We start from the raw sequence: 24,272 nt of genomic DNA, 5'->3' as shown, positions 1-24,272 counted from the left end.
ACATCTCCCTCCCACCATTCCTTGCTGTTCCTCCTTCCCTTCCTTTCCCTTCACACCTATCCCTCTACACGCGGTGGCTGAGTATATGCCATAGCTCAACTCATAGACGAGCTAGCCAGTTTTGCTTGACACCATCAGACTCAGCACTGACTGTAGAATCAAGATGACTTTCAACAGTTGTTCATGCAAATATATTATTACATGACGTAGGAAAATCTCTCATGAACACGATAGTGTGATCAGAATGCAGATGAAGCTCCACATATTGAAAACACAGAGTTATTTATAGCAACATGTCACTCGCCCCAACCATCATGGCGCGCGCGACACTCATTTTTTTAACATCATCATACAGGGTGTCTCGAGCGCCGTGATGGTTGGGGCGAGTGAAATGTTGCTATAAATAACTCTGTGTTTTCAATACGTAGAGCTTTAACTGCATTCTGATCACACTATCGTGTTCACGAGAAATTTTCCTACGTCATGTAATAATATATTTCTGCAGTCAATGAACAACTGTTGAAAACAGTGAGTATAAGTAAAACATGTTATAAACATTTTTTTAACATCTTCACGGTTCAACTCATCGTAATACCATTTTCGTATTTGTTTTGTCGAGTTTTTAAAATACATCTTGATTCTACAGTCACTGCTGAGTCTGATGGTGTCAAGCAAAACTGGCTAGCTCGTCTATGAGTTGAGCTATGGCATATAATAAAGAAACATGTCTCACTCGAGCATGCAAGATGTGGTCCGACATGAGTGTTAGCGGGAGAGCGGAGCAGCCAATCAGCTGCAAGCTTACTAACCTGCCTAGGCGCCAGGAATTTAGCTTAAGTGAACAGACTATAGTACCGGTTGAATTCCCAATGCCGGCGCTTATAGTGACACGCTCGCCCGCCATGCTTGGCTGTGGAGTTGTGGGCCTGGCTGTGCGAGTCGCTGCATGTCCGTCTTCCCGCCATTTTGTCCTGCCTTGTTTCCATCCTCCCGCCCGCCTCCAGTATTTTATTAACTTATCTCTTAGATAATTCTTCATATCCGATTCTTTTTTTAAAGGTTTGCTAATATATATACTGTTATTGATATTAAACTATGAGTCCATCCATAATAACTATATATATATGCTTATTTCTTTATCGAAAAGAATAATATTTACTTCATTCAGGGGGAGAGAGAGAGAGAGAGAGAGAGAGAGAGAGAGAGAGAGAGAGAGAGAGAGAGAGAGAGAGAGAGAGAGAGAGAGAGAGAGAGAGAGAGAGAGAGAGAGAATATCCATATCACCGAGATATCCACTCAGGCACTCCGTCTCAGCCTCTCACTCGTGTGAGGAAGAAATGAGCATAGCTGGGCACGATAACAGAAAACCTTATTCCCGATAACCGATAACTGATAATGAAAAACCTTATCGTTGATAACCGATATTCGTTAACTGGAGACACAAATATAGGCGATAACCGATAACCGATACCCGATATAAATCCATAATTCCGATACTACCTAGCGATAAGTCCGATAGGCGAAAACGATATTATATTGATATTTCAGATAGAAAAACAGAGATGAATTAAAATTTTCATTATCTGTATTTTAGAAAACTTACAAAACCTGAAAACCACACGTTGACACGTACCTATGGACGGTAATACTAGAAACGCCTGAGCCTGTGTTGTGTTATTTGGCGTCCCCACCGTCACAGCTGGCGCTTTTGTTTATAAACACTGGTCTCTCGTGAACTGTGCATGCTCAGACCAGCAAGCGTAGACCTGTACACTCTCACAAAGCTTTTTAACCGTAATTAAGAGTTGCTGGAAGGCTGAATCAGACATACAGTACCACTACCACCATCCCCGCTGTTTCTAGAACGACACTCTGTACGGGTTGTATTCATATGTACAGAGTGTCGCTCTTGAAGCAGTGAGGATGGTGGTACTGTATGTCTGATTCAGCCTTCCAGCAACTCTTTATGTGTTAAAAAGCTTTGTGAGACTGTACAGGGCTACGCTTACTGGTCTGAGCATGCGCAGTTAACGAGAGACCAGTGTTTGTTAACAAAAGCGCCAGTTTTTGACAATGGAACACCAAATAACACAACACCGGGTACCTTTAGTACCATGGCATGCTCACAAACGAATATGGAATATCAAATTTGAGGCAATGAATAATCATTTTGGGGGCAAAGTTAAATGATTTTTCTCTTTGATATATTGATTTTTGAGTAACAAAAAAAAATAACCTAGTATTTTAATGTTGATGATCTAAGTATGAAATCTCTTCACCGAAGATATTTCATACCCCGAAGTGTTTTCATACAACACTGGGCCACGCATGCGCAGTAGGGAGACATTTTTTTTTCTTTTCTGAGAGGCGGAAAAAAGTAGCGATTATCGCTGGTTTGGTTTCAAAAGTAACGAAGATACCGATATATATTTAAATAAGTAGCGGATGGCCGATAACCCGATTTTGTTATCAGCGATAAAGTATCGCGATAACTTATCGCGATAACGCCCAGCTATGGAAATGAGGGCCATCATGAGCGACTGGTCTGTATCGGTACCGGTACCGAGCAGTCTGGTACCGGTACCGTACCGTATAGCTGGTACCGGTACCTGCCCACCCCTATTGAGAACTTGAGAGGAGTCTGCTTGTGGCCGTGGAGAGGGAGAGTGCCCGTGTAGTATCTCGATTTTTTGGGGTTAATATGGCTTTGTGTGTGGTAGATGGGCGCAGCAATCACTTCAGGAAGGACAATAGTTTATATGGATCCCTTGTGAGCTTGAAGATAGATGGAATAGTGGCGTAACCTCTGCACAAGTTATTGGTACTCACTGGATGAGTCAAGGATGTGTCGGGTAAGTGATGTCAAGTCTCTGGTATAACAAGAGTGTTTTTTTTTCCCTCGTTGATCTAAATCGTATGTGATTCAGTTCATAGGGGTGAGAGTAAGAATAAGACTACAGTAATAGGCTGTCTGCAATGTCGGCGAAGAATATGCCAAGGGAGTGTGTTCAGCGCGTACGAGTAGGTTTGGGCAGACTGAAGCTTCGCTGGGAATGAGCACCGCAGTAACGAGCCACCTTGCCTGTTACCTTCTTCTTTTGAGCTGTTCCGCTTTGTATCGCTGCTTAGGTCCTCCTTGGTACTTCTTGACACTTGGGGTTATATTTTAAAACATTTCGTCGCCCAAGTACACATATTTGACAAGGCTTTCGTATGAGTTTAGGACATTTCCAGGTGTAGTTTAATGGCCCTGGTGGTAGTTTGACCCTTCATCTGTGCCGTGAACTTTAGAAAACACTCAATAGAACCCAATTGATCCCCTCTTTGACCTTCAGAAATAGTTGATGTGAGAAGCGAAAGTGTCTTATAACACCAACCTTAGATACTTCCCGACGCACTCTTGGTTACTTCACTGCGTACACTTATATACTTCACCCTGCACTGAGCTCTATTTTTCTGGCCACTTTGCTTCCGCTGCGGGAGGGAGCCCAAACCCGGCGGGGCAGCGTCTCCGGCTAAATGCCCTGCCCACTCTGCGGTGAAGTGCGATTAACGACTAAATGCTGAGTTTTTGTATTAGAAATTAACTTCCCGCGCATAAAGAGTGCTGATAGGGGCATTTACCCTAACCAGCATGCGTCAAAGGTTGATCTTCTACGACACTTTCGCCTCATCAACACTATCCAGAAGGGAGATCAGTCTAATTCTAATGAGCAGGGAAGCGTCTGCGGCCCATCGTGTTGAATGGAGCAGGGAACAGGAATGATTGAGTGCCGTTTTGAGTGTAAATGGAATGGTTGATATGCGAGGAAAGAGAGAAAAATTTAGTTGTTTTAGGGAAACCTACATGGAAACATTGAGAGAATAATGAGTTAAATGGTGAACGAGTGTTTCATATTGGAAGATACGAATGAGAATGTAGAATGGAGAAGTGTGAATGATGTACTTAAGGTTGTATTCGAGGAAGCTGCGCGGAACAGTTGAAGGATGATGGAGTAGGTATTATGGTAACAGTAAGTGCGTGATAGTGGAAGGTATGGATGAGTGCTGCCGAGACATGTTTGGGTGAGCTGCTCAAGGTAGACAGGTGGTTTGGGTGAGCGGGTGAGGAAGAGCGATGTACTGATTCTGAAGACAGAAACAGGAGCTTGGCTGTTCAGTGTCCTCAAAAGTTTTGCCCACCTCGTGAGCGACAGATTACCAAATGAGTGAAGACATGATGAGGTAGATACTGCTAACCGTAATTGGTCCTATGTGTTTGTTTGTTTCCCTGCACTCGGGGTTATTCGTTGCTTTTCCCTGTCCCTCAGGTAATGCTGGAGGAATCTTCAACATGGACACTGCCCTCGGCGTGATCAGCCTCACCCGAACCCTGGCCGAGGCCCAGCCCCCGGAGTACCTGCTGCTGGTGAGGGCCACGGACCACGCCGCGCAGGCCCGCGCCGCCTCGGTGCCGGTCCGGGTCATGGTGACCGCCTCTCAGAGCTCGCCGCCCTCCTGGCAGGGCAATAAGCCGCACGTGGAGGAGGTCGGGGAGTGGGTGGCGGTGGGCACGGCCCTGGCGCGCGTCACGGCGTCCTCACCGTCGGCCCTCCACTACTCGCTGACGGGCGGGAATGAACACAGCGCCTTCGTCATCAGCCCCGCCTCGGGGGTAGTCAGCGTGGCCACGCCCCTGGACTACGAAACCACCTCCTGGTACAACCTGACCATCACGGCCACCAACCTGGTGAGTCCCTGCTCCGCCTGGTACGCGAGGAAAACACTCAACAAATGTTCATTACAAGGAGGATATTCTTTTCAGGGGGAGAAATCACAGGTACTCAGCGATCTAGATCTAGACAGAGTAGTTTGGCCCAGAGAAATGTGTATAGGCCTAGACGTCAAGCCATTACCAAAAAAAGGCAATTCATGGTCTGTGAATCTAGAATATCTAGTCTAGGGAAACTTGACTTCTCTTTTCACCACTAATGTCGATATTATCTGAAGCATTTCTGCCACTCCTTATAAACGCAGCCTCAGATAAGATATTACCCACATGCTGTCCTGATCTTCAATCAACCGTAACTTCAGCGACTTCGGTAAAGAGCGCTACAGGCAGCACATAAAAAAGTGGGTTTCAGCACTGGTGTTCTGCCATGGTGACGCGCCCCCTAACCCTCCCCCAGGCCGGGGTGTCCCGCAGCACGTGGCTGGGCGTGACGGTCCTCGACGAGAACGACTGGTGGCCGGAGTGGGAGCGACTTTCCTACCACGGCAGCGTCCTGCAGACCGCCGGCCGCGGCGCCCCCGTGCTGGCCGCCCACGCCCACGCCCAGGCCAGCCCCAGCCAGCTCACGGTGACCGCCCGGGACCGTGACCAAGGCTACAACGGCAGAGTGACCTACACCATCGTGGAGAAGGACATCACAAAGTTGTTTTCAATCAACCGACACACAGGTGAACGTTTGGGATTGTTTAATTAAAGGCACTCTGCTTAGTGAATACAGGCACGCGGGGAGATAAACGTCCCATTCCCTCACTAATCAACGTTCCTCCTGCAGCCAGGAACATTACCACCCAATTCTGGTTTATGCTGCCTGCCACAGGAAGGGTTCAGCCACACACTGTTTCTTCCCTCACTGCCTCCAAGTGATACTTTGTTTTTACTGTTCATCTAAATTTGCCGAATAAATGGTTCGCCCTTTATGTTGTCCTGCTGCACAGACTTTACTCTTCGTTATTCTTTCCTCCTTTGTTAAGATTACAAAGTATTTTCAGTTTTTCATCCTCTTTATAGCAAATCTCTGTTGCAGTGTGTGTGTGTGTGTGTGTGTGTGTGTGTGTGTGTGTGTGTGTGTGTGTGTGTGTGTGTGTGTGTGTGTCAAAAGTGAGTAAAAGAAAGTAGGAAAACAGCATCGGGCAATATATATATATATATATATATATATATATATATATATATATATATATATATATATATATATATATATATATCTATATATATATATATATATATATATACACACACACACACACACACACACACACACACACACACACACACACATATATCCATGCCTGATGCTGTTTTCCTACATTTTTAGACTCACTTTGAGGAGATAATTTTTTTTTCTAGACATGTTAGCTGTCCACCACTCCTGAAGACAAGTAACACTAACTGTACCTCATCCTCCACACCCTTCAGGAGCTGTGTGGGTGTCTGGCAGCCTGGACACAGTGGCCGGCACCACGGTGAGGCTGAGTGTGTGGGCCAAGGACGGGGGCAGCCCCCGGCGGGGGGGGGTGGCGCCCGCCCCAGTCTTCATCACGGTGAGGGAGGTGAAGGCTGCCCCCGTGGCCTTCCCCAAGACCCACTACTCAGCCGTCCTCTACCTGCCAACCTACCCTGGTGTGAGGGTGTTCTGCCTGGACCGGGAGGAGCAGCCACGCCACCACGTGGATGTGAATGATATCACCGATATTTCATATTCCATCGCTGCCGGTGACGACAGAGAAAACTTTGTGTTTGACAACGTGAGCAAGTGTGTCAAGGTCCTGGACCAGTACAGCCTCAAGCCTCAGTACAACCTCACCCTCCAGGCCAGCGACGGGGCCGCCTCGTCCACGGCAACAGCAGAGATTATAATTGAAGAAGCGCCGCTGTCTACTCTGGTCTTCACTCAGGACCAGTACTGGGCCAACGTCATTGAGAACTCCACTAAGGAGATGAATGTTGCTGCCCTGGGAGTGAAGGGTCAGCCGCTCAACCATCACGTCCGCTACTCAATTCTCAACCCAAACATTAAATTTGAAATCCACCCGACCGCTGGCGTCATCAAGACCACCGGCAAGTCCTTTGACCGGGAGGCAGAGGACCACTACACGCTGGTGGTGGAAGTGAGTCCGGGGCCAGCGCAATTATTATGACCTCAGTGTTCTTGTACTGGACTGTTATTACCAAGACTCAGTGCACTATAATATCATCATCTTTTGTTTTTTACTAATCATAAACCCTTACCTGGAAATCAGCAAATTTTAAGACTTGCAGCATGGGACCTTAAATAACATGAAACTTGTTTGGCTCAGAGGACATTGATCATTCTCCCCATTCATCTTATGCATTGGCCCTCAGACCTCTGTTGCATCTACTTGTATTTGCTTTTGTCTTACTGCTGTTCATCCTCTTGTGGTTCAGGCGCAGGACATTGAGGGCACAGCAAACGTGGCCCATGTGCTGGTCCACGTGGCGGTGATGGACGTGAATGACAACGAGCCGGTGTTCCTCAACCAGCCCTTCCACGCCCTGGTGTCCACCGTGTCTCCGCGCAGCCACGTGGTCACTAAGGTGAGCATAAGAGCTCAAGCAGATCTTTTTTGTCAGACACATGCCGGGCATAACTTGTGCTCTCCATAAAGTAGTAGGTTCCTCCATGATCAAGCAGTGAACCTTTGCAGTGACTCCCAAAGTTATGTAATTGTTGATTATGAGATGGTCCTATTACCAAGCCCTTTCCCTTGTGTCTCCAGGTGCAGGCAATAGACGCTGACTCTGGGGAGTTCGGAAGTGTCCGCTACGAGCTGGTGCGAGGCAGCGGTGAGCTCTTCGCCGTGAATAAGAAGACGGGTGAAATTTCCCTGAAGCAGACCCTGATGGCGGCCGACAAGACCTACAGCCTCACCGTTGCTGCCTACGACGGGGGAAAGCCTCCCCTCAGCTCACAGGCCCATGTCCTCATAAGGTGAGTCACGCAGCCAGGACCACCTTGCCTTGGGTCAGGCCTGTTAGCCTCAGGGTTGTTCTTGTGTTGAAGATGTTAACCTGCCCGTCACGGGTCCCCAGGGTGGTGTCTTCTGAAGGGCCAATGTTCACCGCCGCACGGTACGAGGCAGCCGTGCCAGAGAACGCCGCCAAGGGCACGCCCGTTGTAAGGGTGGAGGCCGCCAGCCCTTCCGGGGAGCCCATCACGTACACCATTGTGGCCGGCAACACTGAGGAGCTGTTCGGCCTCGACTATTCCACAGGTGGGGGCACCATGGCAGGCAGCAGCAAGGCCTTTAGTGGCAGTGGCTCACCTTGCCCAGAGCACACCAGTATTAGTGATGACACATGCCTTGTTGATCTTAGAGTTACACCACCACTGAAATCTTACTAACACATGAGCTGCCTCACTGATGTTGACCTTGAGAGGTGTGTAGGTAAGGTGAGAAGCAGAGGGAGGCCCGGCGTGCCAGCTGTCCAGAGTGAGAACTGTTGGACACTTGCTAACTCTTATAAATCATAGTTGTTCCACCATGCCTTGGAGCACTTCATTGTGATTGGCCTTAACATGAGTGTCAATGAGTAGTGCAACCAGTAACACGAGTTTCCCAGCTGCTAATAACTGTGACCTTGCAAAATTATCTGCCACTGACAGAAGCTTTCTTCCTCCTCCATGGGGAAGGGACAAACGTGATTGCTGTTTTTTTTTTTTTTTGTTGTTGTTGTTTTTTGTTTATATGTTTATTTTTATGTGGGGACCGTACTACTGCCACATATTCCAACCTGATCAGCTTAGTTTCTTCATCATCTCTTAGTCTGTGTAGTGAAATGCCAGTCCAGTGTTTTCAGCTGCTCCCAAGGCTGTCTCTCGTTAATGTGTCTTTCAGGTGACAGGGGGCTTCGTGGTGCAGTGGTTAGCACTCGGCTCACAACTGAGAGAGCTTGGGTTCGATTCCCGGGCGGAGTGGAAAAATTTGGGCAGCTTTTCCGATACCCTATGCCCCTGTCCACCCAGCAGTGAATGGGTACCAGGTATTAACCGGGGGTTGTGTCCCGTCTCCTGGGATCTGTTCCTTTCTCCTATAATTCCTTCTCCTTCTGTCTCTCTCCGGCATATGACCGCAGATGTTGCGCGGACTAAACGAAACTTTCCAAACTTTCTTTCAGGTGACAAATTATTCCATGACTTTCTCCTCCTCCTTTTTTTTATTGTCAGTTCTCATTGAGTAATCCCATGGCAGCCTTTCAGTACAGTCACCCATTTCCAATAACTTCATTAAATTTCACCGTCTACTCCTGGTTCCTCTGATAAATCCTGTCATGATCACCCCGCAGTCTTTTACAATCCTCAGCTTCCATTTATTTTGTGATCTTTGTATCATCCCAAACAGGCTTGAATATCTGCCCACCCCTTCCACCATGTCATTAACACAATGGGTGCCAGCACTGTGCCCTGGGAAACTCCACTTATTCCTTCCCTCCACCCTGACATATTGTCCTAGATTACTTTCCTCATCTGTCGGTCTCTCAGAAAGTCTTTTGTCTACTCTGCTATTCTCCCTGTCAGTCCTTATATATTCTCCAGCTTTCATATTAGTCTTGTGTGGTAGTATTTTGTCTAATGCCTCGTCCAGATCTAAGTACACACAAACCACCCAACTGCCTCCCTCCTGTAACATGTCCATTACCCTTGCATCTTCCCTTCACCCACCTGCTTGTCCTTACTCATACATCATGAAAAAAAAATGTATCTCTTTGTCATCCCTGAACCTCCGTACTTTGCTTCATGAAAGGTTTGTCTGCTTTCCCAGGTGGCAATGCAGCGGATCTTGAATGTAAGTATTTGTTTTATCTTCCCGTTTTGTCCTACTTGTTCAGTGTAAATATTTATGACGAAGCTTTCCTCCCGGGCACTGTGACAGCTCTGAGTCGTGTGCCGGGCCAGGGGCGGAGCACAGGCCTATGTTTAAAGGGCCTGAGGTGGATGGTTGAGGTGGATGGATTTAATTTTTCTTTGTACATAATTTTCAGAAATTACTGCACGAGAAGCCTTATAAAGCATGACCGCGTATTTCTGGAGTAATAGTTAAACACCAATATGTGGATAATTTGAGGAACAGAAAAAATTGTCATCAGTAGGAGGAAAATTTGATAATAACCAAATAAAAGGTGAGAGAGAGAGAGAGAGAGAGAGAGAGAGAGAGAGAGAGAGAGAGAGAGAGAGAGAGAGAGAGAGAGAGAGAGAGAGAGATTCCTTTCATGCTACACATTTGTGCTTCATCATTGCCTTGTAATATCAGTGATTATGATTCATTTAGATGCAGTGTGTGTCCTAAACATGCCTGATCATGTTCCTGGTTGATGTGTTCCCGCCATGAAGTGCAAACCCTTGCAATCAGAAACTCCTCAGCTTACCCGCCTGTGTTTCGGGCAGCCAGACGCTTGTTTGCCGCACACAGCGTTTGCTCCCACCCACCCTGCTTTTATATATATATATATATATATATATATATATATATATATATATATATATATATATATATATATATATATATATATATATATATATATATATATATATGCTGCTTGGTGCCAAACCAGAGAATGTAGAATATAGGATTTAGAGAAAACGAAGGAAAGCGGATTAATTTAAATCAAACACTTCAACATCCCCCCCCCCCCCCCCCCCCCCCACACCACCGTTTGTAGGCATTGGATTTACAGTCACGCATAGCATAATAAAAAGGCATATATTTTCGTCAGTGGCTTGCCTGAACGCGCGGTGAAAGAAGGCAAACATGCCCATCCAAAGTGCATACCCGGCCGCAATTTTAGTCACTCGTGAACTGGCGGGTATTTGGAATCAAGTGACGTCATCCCGCTGCTCCGCCCCAAACCGCCGCTGCGCGTACTGGTCGCAGTTTTGAAGGCAGAGTGACTTGACTTGTTGTAAGTGACTTTGCGACCACCAACGTGAAGCTAACCCGACGTATCGTCCGAGATGGAGTGTGAACGGGAGTCTGTCACGTCCAGGAGGGCATGCAATATGCCGAGGCTCGCCCTCCGTTCCTGTTGCGAGCATAGTAGCCACCGTTCCTGTTTTCTTTGCAGCACCATGCCTTTTAACCATCTTTCTGGGGGACATTGTTAAAGCACAAAGAACTCACACTGTAGTGCTGAAAACATGACACGAGCGCACGGATGCTATTTCTACGAGTTTACAACGCGGAGTGAGACTAGAGCCGTCATCTGGCGGTCAGGAATTACACTAGACCAAGCAAGAATTAACCCCAATTCTTGCGAAGTTCTTGGGTTTCCTGTTTTGGTGTGTCAGATTTTAAAGAATTCCCCCCAATTCTTGGCAAGAATCGGGGGTCCTGCGCAAGCCGCGGCGGGGCTGGGTACGGCCACTGTCTTGCTGGCCGCACCTCCATAGGCCTATGGCGATGGCCATTTCCTGAGCTTCCTATGGGTAACCCTGCTAGGTGGGGGTGGACATAGAGTTCATGAGGTTACTGTTATGTTACTCTTGTACCACAAACCATTTTAAAGCATCACTGTATGATAAGTAAGAACTTAGCGGTATGAAAACATCATCGTCATCGTTCGAAACAAGAAATTGAAACGATGCTATTTGTCAATATTTTGTAGAGAAAAAGGACGTTTTAAGAAACTCCATCGCATACAATAATGCTAACTAGCTACTGAAATACTCCTAATGAACTGTAGATCCCGTAACTGTGACTAAATTAACGTGTTGTCCTTGATGAGTGACAAAATGAGAAATAGTGTTGGTTCATCCAATCATATGGACAAGATAGACCGCTCTGGCGGATTACGGGACTACGGGTGGAAGGTGAACAACAGTCTCAAGAATGGGGGGTCGTTCAAGAAGGCCATGTATTGCCAGATGACACCTTAAGGTTGCAAACTTGCCACCCATTACTTAAAATACGAAACGCCATTTGTTCCGTATTTGCCTGTCTGAATGGTTAAGCAGATAAAATTCAGTATTTTAAAAAGGAAGTGAGCGCATTTTTCGGTGAACCACAAAACCAGTCCATAAAATTATGTTTGTCAAGGGTCGTCCTGAAATACGTGTAAAATACGCGTCGTAATGTCTCTCCCCCCTTCCTCTTGCCTTCATTAGCAGCGGGCAGCGGCTATCAGTCATGACAGGCCAGATTAATTTTAGGGTTGCCATCAGTTCCTTAAAATATGGATTCGTTCTGTATTGGAGGATGGGATGCTGCGTTTCTTATTTGTTTTAGATCAAGGTGGCAGCCCTAACTGAGGTTCTGTTCCTATTGTTTTCTGCTCTGAGCACTCTCGTCTAGCAGCGAACAAAGGGAACCCACGCTAACGTCTTCGACTTGTACAAAGAGACACGCCAGTCCTCGTCGAAAGACCGACTTGGTCGGTTAGGCTGACGTAAGTCGATAGAGTCGGTCTATCGGCATCCTCCCCTCCCCTTCATGAGCCGTCACCCGGCAAGGGTTTGTGCCCGGCCTTTGTGGTATCTCCTCGAAGGGACGTACGCGCTTGACCACGGCCTCCATATAGCCCGTGTCCCCATCCGTGGGGTGGACACACACACACACACAAAAAAAAAAAAGGACAAACAGGATGCTCGTATTCCAAGTCACCGATCGTAAAGCAAGGCATTTTTGTGGGGTTTTATTGCTCGTAAATCAAAACACTCGTAAACTAAGCCACTCGTATACCGAGGTTTGACTGTATATCTACGTGTATATATATATATATATATATATATATATATATATATATATATATATATATATATATATATATATATATATATATATATATATATATATATATATATATATATACACACATCCGATTATTACTATGTGTAATTGGGATTTCTGTAAAGAATCTCTAGTCTTTATATTAAAAATCCGCCTTGGCTCAGGAGCCTGTCCGTGGCCGTGGCTGCGGGTGCAACACACTGCCAGGAGGAGTGGCTCCAGCGGGGAATTGGTTCCGGACTAAAACTTAACTCTAATAAGAACTAACACATGCGCAGGTTTCCTTGGGTGTTTGCAGGGACTCATAAATATAACTTTGTATAAAATTTAGAGTCGGCTGACTTTAGAAGAGCTGATTATGAGGGGCTCAGAAGACACCTTAAGGAGGTAAATCGGGGAACCCTAGGGCTGGATGAGGGACAGATCTCAGGGCTGGAACCGGAAAGACAGGGGAACCATGTAGAAATGACCTACAATAATTTAGTTAGAGTAATTGCAGAGGGTCAGAGACAGCATATCCCTTACCAAGCACGTAGGAAAGAAAATAACGACCCCAAATGGATTACCCGCAGACTCAAGCATGAGATAGGCTTGAAGAGAAGAATTTATAGGAAAATAAAGAACGGAGAAATTCACCTCAGGGGTAGGTATGTTGAGCTAGCCAGGTCGGTGAAGAAGAACACCCGCCTAGCAAAAAGAAATTATGAGATTAGGGTAGCCAACGAGGCCAAGAGCGATCCCAAGGGCTTCTTCAGATTGTACAGAACGAAAACAAGGGACAGAATTGGACCGTTGAAAACAAACACGGGAGAGTTCGTTGAGAATGGAGAAGATATGAGCCAAATGATGAATGACTTTTTCCTCTCAGTTTTCACGCAGGAAAATCTAACAACCATTCCGGAGAGAGTTCAGGTATATGAGGGCGAAGAGAGCGACAAGTTGAGGGATGTGATCATCACTAGGCAAGTAGTCCAGGATGAGATTGGTAGGTTGAAGAAAAACAAATCGCCGGGCCCAGACGAAGTATTCCCAAGGGTTCTGAAAGAGTGCAAGGAAGTCTTTAGTGGCCCTCTTACTGATATCTTTAAGATGTCAGTAAATTTTGGATATGTGCCCAGTCAATGGAAAGTAGCTAATGTGACGCCGATTTTCAAAAAGGGAGACTAGTCAGCCACCTCAAATTATCGCCCAATTAGCTTAGCATCAGTTGTAGGAAAGATGTTGGAGTCAATTATAGCCGGGAGAATTCGGGACCATCTAGAAAAGCATAATTTAATTCATGATTCACAGCATGGGTTTACAAAGGGTAGGTCTTGCCTTACTAACCTGTTGTCCTTCTACACTAAAGTAATCGAGGCGGTTGACCGAGATGAAAACTATGACATATTATATCTAGATTTCAGTAAAGCGTTCGACAAAGTTCCTCATCACCGGCTATTACTAAAATTACAGGCTCACGGCGTAGATGGGAAAGTTTTGGACTGGATCAGGGCGTGGCTTAGTGGTAGGAACCAAAGAGTGCAAATCAATGGTAAAAAATCTGAATGGGGCAGTGTTACGAGTGGAGTCCCTCAAGGGTCGGTGCTGGGTCCTCTGCTTTTTATTATTTACATCAATGACTTGGACACAAGAATTAGTAGTGATGTCAGTAAGTTCGCAGATGATACCAAGATCGGTAGAGTAATCCAATCAGACAGGGACGCTACCGTTCTCCAGGATGAGCTTGACAGACTATATGATTGGGCAGTGAAGTGGCAGATGGAATTCAATGTCGGGAAGTGAAGCATTTTGAGTGTAGGTAGGAATAACCGCTCACACAATTACTCCTTAAATGACACTCCTCTAAGCAGGTCTGGGCGTGAGAGAGACTTAGGAGTCCTAGTGAGCGCAGACCTCCCTCCTAGGGCTCAATGCATTCAGGCTAAAAATCGGCCCGACAGAGTACTGGGTTTCATCTCAAGGAGCGTAAGCAATAGGAGCGCTGAAGTCATCCTCAAACTTTACTTAGCACTAGTTAGACCTCATCTCGATTATGCAGTTCAGTTCTGGTCCCCCTACTATAGAATGGATATCAAGATGTTAGAATCTGTACAGAGGAGTATGACAAAGATGATTCAGGGGGTGAGAAACTTGCCTTATGAAGACAGGCTGAAGCATTTAAATCTACACTCTCTAGAAAGGCGAAGGTTGCGAGGAGACTTGATCGAAGTTTATAAATGGATGAAGGGCTTTAATAAAGGGGATGTCAATAAGATTTTGATAGTAAAAGAGCCAGGTAGGACGCGTGTCAATGGATTTAAGTTAGACAAATTCAGATTCAACAAAGACATAGGCAAGAATTGGTTCACTAATAGAGTGGTGGACGAATGGAACAGGCTTGGGAGCCATGTTGTGGGTGCCAATACCATAGATACATTCAAGAAGAGGTTAGATAAAGCCATGGATGGTGAGATAAGGTGGGGTTGAGTGTACAGGAGCTGCCTTGTATAGGCCAACCGGCCTCTTGCAGACTCCTTATGTTCTTATGTTCTTATGCACTCTGGATACATTATTGAACCATTAACACTTTGACATGACACTTAAAGAATGTCTGCCAGTTTTGTTGATCATAAGTACATGAAGTGGTTGCTGCCTTCTGTTTCCCTGCCTGCCTTGACAACTTATCACTGGAAAACATGTACAGAGACATTTCTCATGATGTTCATAAGATGTGTGTGTGTGTGTGTGTGTGTGTGTGTGTGTGTGTGTGTGTGTGTGTGTGTGTGTGTGTGTGTGTGTGCTTGCATCATTCATTATCCCTGCCAACACATTTTTTTCATTTTTCCCTCCATGCACTTGCATGAACCTTGTTATATAAAACAGTTTTTATATGGTACTGGTGAGGTGTTTAGTCTGAGTATGTTGGCATTTACTGGTCCAGCACTGCTTCCCTCACTGGTCTTAGCACACAAAGGTAATGGTGTCACCCTGTGTCCAGGCGTCGTCCAGACCACTGCCCTGCTGGACTACGAGGCCTCCGCCAGCCACAACCTGACGGTGCGGGCGCGGGACCCCTTCACCGGGGGCCACACGGACACCCACGTCACAGTCGCAGTCACGGACGTCAATGACAACCCGCCGGAGTTCAGCCGTTCCGTCTTCAAGGGAGACGTGTCGGAGGCTGCATCACCGGGCCACGTGGTGCTGCAGGTAAATTACTTCAGCAAATATTACAGGTTTTTCCACTTTTTTTAATATGAAAATTTGACCATAAACTCTTTTTTAAATATTGATTCCCATTCACTACCTAGTAACATTTCATTGTTAATCAATCAAAAATGGATCTTATGCATAAGTTTGATAAGCTGATCGAAAAATCAAGAGTTTGAATTCTTTTTGCATTGTCGAGACACCTTCACCCTCTGCCTTGTACAGGTCTCGGCAAGTGACGTGGACACGGGGCCGGGCGGTTCAGTGCGCTACTCGTGTGTCATGGAGTGTGGCAGCTTTGAGGTGCGTGCCCTGGACGGTGCCGTCACACTCACCAAGGAGCTGGATGCAGAGACTGAGGCTCAACACGTGCTGACTGTGCTGGCCACGGACTCAGGCATACCCCAGCTCTCCTCCACCGCCACAGTGGTTATTGACGGTAAATTACATGTAGACAGTAAACACTTATATAGCCAGATTAATTGGGCCAAAGGCAAGTTGTATGCATGAAGTTTCCATATGCTTGAGGTACTGAACGTTATGGCTGACAAAGAAGGTATATTCCCACACCAGCTGGTTTTTAGAGTGGGTTCTCAACCTCGGAATGCATCCAGACGGTAAATTAAGTAATAGAAAAAAATGTGAATATAGTAAACCATTTTTTTTTTCGATTATAAATATTTGATTAAAATCCTGCCAACTCTGGGCAGGACACGCATGTAGGAGGGGGCAGAACAAGTGGACAAAAGTAAGTACAGTATATCTAGGGTCATATTCTTAAACATTGCAGCACCCAAGCGCTCATATTTGACTAGGCTTGCACAGGAGTTGTAGTTATTTCCATGGGTAGTTTTATGACCCCGATAATAGTTTGACCCTTTTTCTGTACCTCGAACCTGAAAAAACACTCCTAGGAAACCGACTAAGCTCCATTTTGGCCTTTGGAAATAGTTGATGTGAGGGATGGAAGCGTCAGACCACATCTATAGTCGTGTTTTGTTAAGCCTGGCCAGATGTTTTCTTTGCCTACAGTTGTAGACTTCAACGACAACCCTCCAGCGTGGCGCCAGGACAGCTACTCCTGCCGCGTGTCGGCCGAGGCCCAGCCCGGCCATGTGGTCACTTCGGTGTCTGCCACTGACCCAGACGCTGGTCAGGTCACGCCGCTCAGTTATGCCATTCACTCGGGAGACCGAGACGCCATCTTCAAAATGGATCAGCTGACTGGTAAGGTTCATGTACACGTATAGATGACTAGACTTAAACCTTCAACAATGGCCATCGTTTATTTAATCAAACCCGGCTCGGTCCGCACAGACGGCCATCATTCATTTAATCAGACTCTTTCGCGCCACTAATTTGAATGTTTAGATCAAATTCTGTGACTTGCCGAGGTGTCTGCCAGCATAATTATCTGACCCTCGTAGATTTGAAATAAGATCATTAGTCCTCACTGAGCAGCCCTGGAACCGTAAGATAAGAAAACACTGGGAAACACAGGACAGGATAGAGAGTGAAGATCATTCTGAGTACAAGGATAACAGTGACGAAAACATTGTGAGTAGCGACAAGCAGGCCGTTGCCCGCTCATCGACATACTTGTGCTTAATTGCACTATAAGATGTAAATAAAGAAAAAATAGTGAAAGCATGCAGTAGTGAGAGTGACCTAGAGAGTGATGGTGTTATTTCATTATCTGTGCTGCACTCTAGCCCAGCAAGTGCTCCAGCGTGACTATTACACAACGTATCGCAATTTGGATTTCACCGCTGTCTTCAGGGAGTTAAGACGCTTCATACAATGTGAATAAACAACAACAAAATAGCAGCTGTTTTTACCCGTATCCAAAGACCATTTAGTGAAAACAATGCCCGTCGCTTAAGGGTTAAGGAAGCTTGAAGTTTTGAGGAAAAATTTTAGACATTTTCAGGGATACGTGTTGGAAAGAAAAGCTGTTGTTTTGATGAAGGGTTGAAGGCACGATTGTTTGCTCCTGCAGTGACCAGAGTGGTGCAGGAAGAGGAGATGGAATGTGTTGGCTTGAGAATGGTGAATTTTAACTATTGAAAGGTGGATCTTTTTCCCCAGGTGTGTTGACGGTGACGGCCCCACACAAGCTCAAGGACGTGGCCTCCCTCACCCTGAACCTGTCTGTGAGTGACGGGGTGCACGCGGCCTTCACCGGCCTGCACGTCTCGGGGCTGGCCTCCAACCACCACGCGCCGAGGTAACCTTTTAGTATGGTCTTTGGGTACAAAGGCTGTGATGGCCGTGTTTAAGGCTGTGATGGCAGTTTTTGAGGCTGTGATGGCAATTTATGAAGCCGCTAACATTAACGTCATATTTTTTACGATATATGAGACAGTCCAGGTCAACCGAAAGTCTTTTATCTTAAGGTTTTCACACCAGTCAGTTGGCATGAAAGCAGTGATAAAGGACAGCAAGGGAAATATCACTGTGGCAGAGTCCAAAGAGGTTGAAAACACTCAATTATCGACAATTTACCGTTTCACCCAACCAACGAATTTTTGACGTGGTTCATGTTTTTCTGGTAATAAATGTAGTGAATTGCACGATTTTATACCACATGGGAACACTCCACTATCCACCACAGAGACAGAGAAAGACCTGGGACTGTATGTTAACAGGCTACCAGTGAAGGCCAAATCCGTGCCAATCTCAGCGGACGGGTTAAGGTTATCACACCAGTCAGTCAGCATGAAAATAAATATAAAAGACAGCGAGAGAAATATCAATATGGCATCCTTTAAAGAGTCATGCAGTCAGTTACCTTTAAGTTTTCACAAGAGCAGTCAACATGAAAACAGTAATAAAAGATAGCAAGGGGTATACTTCTTCTTCTCAGTGTGGCAGATTTTAAGGAGGCCCAAGACAATCAGCTATCTTCAAGTTTTCATATTGTTCTCTCCCACCATCTCCCCTTGTAAGGCACTGATAGGTAGACAGCATGTAGTATAATAGGCAACGCCAGCAAAGCCCTCAAGTAGCCCAGTCAGCCACAAACACCCAGACCTTACCTAGGCATTATAGCAGGAAATGAGCACTATCTTTGGGTAGGCGGTGGCTGAGTAGTAGCGTGCTGGGCCCACATTCACCGCGTGATGGACGACGCGAGTTCGAATCCCCACGCTACCACCTGGGATTTTTCAGTCACCGCCGAATGGCTTAAAACTACCCACATGCTGTCCTGAAGACCACCCATCAACCCAGACTCTAGAGGAAACCGTCCAAGTGAATCAAGAAGGAGTTCCGGGGGGCAGCATGAGCCAAGAGAAGATGGCGCCACTATAAACACTTGCCTACGCCATGACGGGCTGGGGCCGAACACCATCCAGGCCCCTCAAGCAAGCCTACCGGCGCTATAGGCGTAGACGTAAAAAAAATAAATAAATAAATAAAAACTACAACATTGCAATACCTATCATATATCCTATTCCTACCAAACAGTGCCGTACAACCTCAGTGTCTGTTTATACTCCTCAGGTTTAATCGCACTCTTTACAAATCTTACATGGCGGAAAACTCTTCTCCTTAACCTTCTCATCAACCATTGGAACACACTACATTGCACTACCTACCACACATCCTACCAAACAGTGCCGTACAACCTCAGTGTCCGTATATCCTCCTCGGGTTTAATCACACTATGAAGACTTCATGGAGAAAAACTCTTCTCCTCAACCTTCTCATCAACCATTTGAACACACTACATCGTACTACCTTTTACACATCCTATCTAGCGATCCCATACAACTTCAGTGTCTGTTAATGCTCCTCAGGTTTAATCACACTCTTTAAGATGCCTACATGGAGGAAAACTCTTCTCCTCAACCTGCTCATCAACCATTGGAACACACTACATTGCACTAGCTATCATACATCATACAACCTCAGTGTCTGTTTATATTCCTCAGGTTTAATCGCACTCTATATGAAGCTTACGTGGAGGAAAATTCATCTCCTGGCCAGCTAGTCATCAACCTGGTGGCCACGGACCTTGATGCCTGGGACCTGGGCAAGCTGCAGTACACCATCCTGCACCAGACTTCAGAGGGAGCCTTCACCGTGGACAAAGAAGGTAGAGAGAGACATTGGCTGGTATTCTTAGACAATTTCATTTCTCACATCAACTATTTCCTAAAGGTCAAAGAGGGGATCAATCAGGTTATAATGAGTGTTTCTTTAGGTTCACGGTACAGAAGAAGGGTCAAACTAACACCAGGGTCTTAAAACTACCCCTGGAAATGCGCAAAACTCCTACGAAAGCCTTGTCAAATATGTGAACTTGGGAGACAAAATGTTTAGTAATACGGCCGTTTGAATTTGCTTGTACTATACTTTTGAATTTTAGGTTCCTGCAGTAAGAGATTTCATTTGAAGGTTTGATGTATGAATGTTGTTGTTCATAGTATTGGTAGGAGTAGTCGTAGGAGGAGAAGTAGTAGTAGTCATAGTAGTAACAGTAATGGTAGCAATAAAAGGTTAAGGAGATAAAAAAAAAAAATGGAAAATATGCTGCTCTTCCAGTAATATTTTATTGAAGTTTTCCCTGAGACAGCATTACAATAGCTTGTATATTTACCTACATTTTAAACCTCAAGGAACCACATCACTAGAGCATACTGTTGTGAGGCTTTGAATGAAAGATACCCTAAACTTACCCTAACCTAACAAAACGCCGATGATTACCAAACAAGTACCATATGTCTTAACTCGGAAAAATCACATATGCGTCCTTACTAATGAGACTTTCTATGTAACCCGAAATTGGCCTCTCTTTTGGCCACTCTTTACTTTTATCTTTTTTTAGGAGCAGCATTTAACGGACTTTTTTGCTACACTTTTCTTTTATGCCCTTCAGCTGCTTCCTTTCCTGTAAAAAAAAAAAAAAAAAAAAAAAAGTGACCTCATCTTTGTAATTTATACCATACAAACTTCACCCCTTCCCAGGCAACCTATACACTGAGACACCTCTGGATCGCGAGTCCCTGCCCATGCACAGCCTCAAGGTGTCTGTGATGGACGAGGGGGGCCGGGCCAGCTTCACGGCGGTGCGTGTGACGGTCCGTGACAAGAACGATAACCCACCAGTCTTCATGTTGCCGGAGTATCAGGCGAACATCAACACTGACGTGGCTCCCAGGACAACCATTCTCAAGGTGGGGAACACTGGGCAGGGAGGAGTTAGGCCCCGTTCACACTGTGCCGACTCTGGACCGTGACAACCGAGTGACTTTTAGGCCCCGTTCACACTGTGCCGACTCTGGACCATGACAACCGAGTGACTTTTAGGCCCCGTTCACACTGTGCCGACTCTGGACCATGACAACTGAGTGACTTTTAGGCCCCGTTCACACTGTGCCGACTCTGGACCATGACAACCGAGTGACTTTTAGGCCCCGTTCACACTGTGCCAACTCTGGACCATGACAACTGAGTGACTTTTAGGCCCCGTTCACACTGTGCCGACTCTGGACCATGACAACCGAGTGACTTTTAGGCCCCGTTCACACTGTGCCGACTCTGGACCATGACAACTGAGTGACTTTTAGGCCCCGTTCACACTGTGCCGACTCTGGACCATGACAACTGAGTGACTTTTAGGCCCCGTTCACACTGTGCCGACTCTGGACCATGACAACTGAGTGACTTTTAGGCCCCGTTCACACTGTGCCGACTCTGGACCATGACAACTGAGTGACTTTTAGGCCCCGTTCACACTGTGCCGACTCTGGACCATGACAACTGAGTGACTTTTAGGCCCCGCTCGCACTGTGCCGTCTCAGCATCTGGCGATCGTTCCTAGACCTCTCCATCACAGTTAGAGAGGCCAGTGATGCAGATGAAGGGGTTAACAGTGAAGAATAGTTTGAGAATACATGCAGTGGTTCCAGATTACACTTGCCTAGCTATAGATCTTGTTTGTTATACTTTCTCCATGCTTGCCATCACAGTTTGGGGCCAGTGACGCAGGTGAACAAGTAAACAGTGGAAAATGCTCTGAGAATACGGGCAGTGGTTCCATGTTAACCTTACCCAGCTATAGATTTCAGTTGTTATACTTTCTCCCTGCCCACCATCACAGTTAGAGAGACCAGTGACGCAGATGAAGAAGTAAACAATGAAAAATAGTCTGAGAATACGGGCAGTGGCTCCATATGTTACCCTTACCTAACTACAGATTTCAGTTATACTTTCTCCCTGCCCACCATCACAGTTAGAGAGGCCAGTGACACAGATGAAGGAGTTAACAGTGAATAATAGTTTGAGAATACATGCAGTGGTTCCAGATTACCCTTACCTAGCTATAGATCTCGTTTGTTATACTTTCTCCATGCTCACTTCTTTAGTTAGAGAGGCCAGTGACGCAGATGAAGGAGTTAACAGTGAAGAATAGTTTGAGAATACATGCAGTGGTTCCAGATTACCTTTACCTAGCTATGGATCTCGTTTGTTATACTTTCCCCATGCTCACCATCACAGGTCGAGGCCAGTGACGCAGATGAAGGGGCAAACAGTGAAGTGAGGTACCGCATGTATGAAGCCAACGGTTCTGAGGCGCTGGAGCTCTTCTCGGTCAACCCCACCACCGGCGAGGTCACCGTGGCGCAGACCATCCACAGCCGAGGTAATTCATCCACTTACTCACGGTCACGGGTGAAGAGTCGGAGTTGAGTCGCCAGAGTCGAACCTGAGTCTTAATATTTCCCTAACATGTTCATTTTCCATTTCTATTTTCTTAGTCATAATTTTTCCTTGTAACAGTTTGTATGTCAGTCTTCTGAGTCTTATTATTTCTCTAACTTGTTCATTTTCTATCTCCATTTCCTCTGTGTTATCAGTTTCCTTTGTAACATTTAGTATTTCCTGCTGCCTCAAAACATTTCCTCCAACAACCTAAGGACCATATTTTTATACATTTCAGTGCCCAAGCTCACATACTTGACAAGGCTTTCGTAGGATTCCTAGGTGTTTCCATGGATACTAGTGGTAGATTGATGAAGCTTTTATAACTTGGACCTACAAAGCTACTCATTAGAATCAAATTAACCCGTCCGCTGCAATTGGCACGGATTTGGCTTTCACTGGTAGCCTGGTAGCATATACTCCCTGTGGGTAGTAGAGTGTTTGTTTCCCATGTGGTATTGGTATGCTGGATATCCCCTCCCAAGGTGCATGACTTTACATTTTTCTTCATTGAATTGTAGCAGCCACTTTTTGTTCCATTCCTGTAGCTTGGTGATGTCTTCTGGTAGGAAATCTGCAGTCAAGGGGTTAACCTGGTAGCAGCGACGGGCCAAATTTCTGGCTTTACCGTGTAGCAGCGATGGGCCAAATTTGTGCCATGATATAAACCCCCCCAAAATAGATGATACATAAACTGATCACAAATGCGTTGATATATATTATGAAATGGTTTGTGTGAGAGATGATTTTTTCTCAATTTTCTCGCTAAGAGGGACCAATAAGAAACATGATCCCCGCTGCTTCCCGGGTTAATCTTTCTCAGCCTTTGGAAATACCTGATGTGAGAGTCAGAAGTGTATAATACTGATCTAAGGTGCCTTCCACTTCCTGCTGTCTGCTAATGCTCCGCCAGGCTGTGTCATCTTCGTGCACAAGTACTACATCTACCTCTCCAAAATCACACATGCTTTCTTTATATTCTTTACTGATGCGGGTCCGGAGCGTGTCTGGGTTAGGATAGTTACTCCAGCGAGCATTTTTATATCTTGAGCCGTCTGCTTTACTGTAAAGAAATTGAGCTTGGATGCACAAGTGAGTAGCGGGCTTTTTTTTTTTTTTTTTTTTTTTTTTCCTTGAACTGCTTTCTCTACTGAAAAAAAAAAATAGGTCCACAAGTAGCAGTAAACTTTCATATTTTTGTACCTTTTATTTTTTTTTATTTATTTTTTTTTTTTTGCTGTCTCCTTTACTCTAAAAAGTGTGAGTTTGTATGCACAAGTGATTATCGTATATAGAGAGACTGTTCCATTAGTTCCATAAGTATCAGTGAACTCCCAAATGTTACAGAAAATGAGGTGTACCAGTTTTTCATCCGTGGCGAGGACAGCGGCTCCCCCCAGCACCACTCCGACGTGCCCGTCACCATCTTCCTGCTGCCCCCTCATGAGAACCCCCCGCACTGCGCCAGGAAGTATGCACAGTTCTTCATCAGGGAGGACGCCCCCATCGGTGAGCACCCACAGCTATCAGTAATATGACACACACACACACACACACACACACACACACACACATAAAAAAATAAGATAAAATTAAAAAGTCACTGGTAAAATGCATATTATTTAAGAAAATACAAGGAAGGAAACAATATGCAGATCACTTGGCACACACACACACACACACACACACACACACACACACACACACACACACACACACACAGGCATTTGATAAGAGACTGATGTGGAAATTAGAAAATAGAGGAGGATTGGGAGAAAAATGACTATGGATGAAAAATTACCTGACAAACAAAGAAATGAGAACCGTGTTGAAAGGTGAGATATCAGAATGGAGAACGGTCA

General features: G+C 45.7%; 1 protein-coding gene across 6 annotated transcripts in view; it reads left to right on the top strand.

Moving 5' to 3' along the window:
• The window catches only part of LOC126994466 (fat-like cadherin-related tumor suppressor homolog), a 74,743-nt gene that overhangs the window by 13,954 nt on the left and 36,517 nt on the right, over positions 1–24,272 (top strand). For 5 of the 6 annotated variants that reach the window (XM_050853781.1, XM_050853778.1, XM_050853780.1 and 2 more), the window contains 15 exons: positions 4,311–4,729; positions 5,169–5,439; positions 6,188–6,879; positions 7,178–7,327; positions 7,510–7,721; positions 7,823–8,004; positions 9,553–9,576; positions 15,491–15,702; positions 15,928–16,141; positions 16,735–16,929; positions 17,791–17,929; positions 19,638–19,801; positions 20,674–20,882; positions 22,207–22,351; positions 23,758–23,919. In XM_050853781.1, the coding sequence (XP_050709738.1) occupies positions 4,311–4,729; positions 5,169–5,439; positions 6,188–6,879; positions 7,178–7,327; positions 7,510–7,721; positions 7,823–8,004; positions 9,553–9,576; positions 15,491–15,702; positions 15,928–16,141; positions 16,735–16,929; positions 17,791–17,929; positions 19,638–19,801; positions 20,674–20,882; positions 22,207–22,351; positions 23,758–23,919 (3,390 nt within the window). The remainder of the gene's footprint in view (positions 1–4,310; positions 4,730–5,168; positions 5,440–6,187; positions 6,880–7,177; positions 7,328–7,509; positions 7,722–7,822; positions 8,005–9,552; positions 9,577–15,490; positions 15,703–15,927; positions 16,142–16,734; positions 16,930–17,790; positions 17,930–19,637; positions 19,802–20,673; positions 20,883–22,206; positions 22,352–23,757; positions 23,920–24,272) is intronic. The other variant, XM_050853779.1, reaches the window with a different exon arrangement.

The sequence above is a fragment of the Eriocheir sinensis genome, unplaced genomic scaffold, assembly GCF_024679095.1.
Source record: "Eriocheir sinensis breed Jianghai 21 unplaced genomic scaffold, ASM2467909v1 Scaffold8, whole genome shotgun sequence".
Lineage (NCBI taxonomy): Eukaryota > Metazoa > Arthropoda > Malacostraca > Decapoda > Varunidae > Eriocheir > Eriocheir sinensis.
Note: the sequence above shows the minus strand (reverse complement) of the source record. Positions and strands in the feature narration are given on the sequence as shown.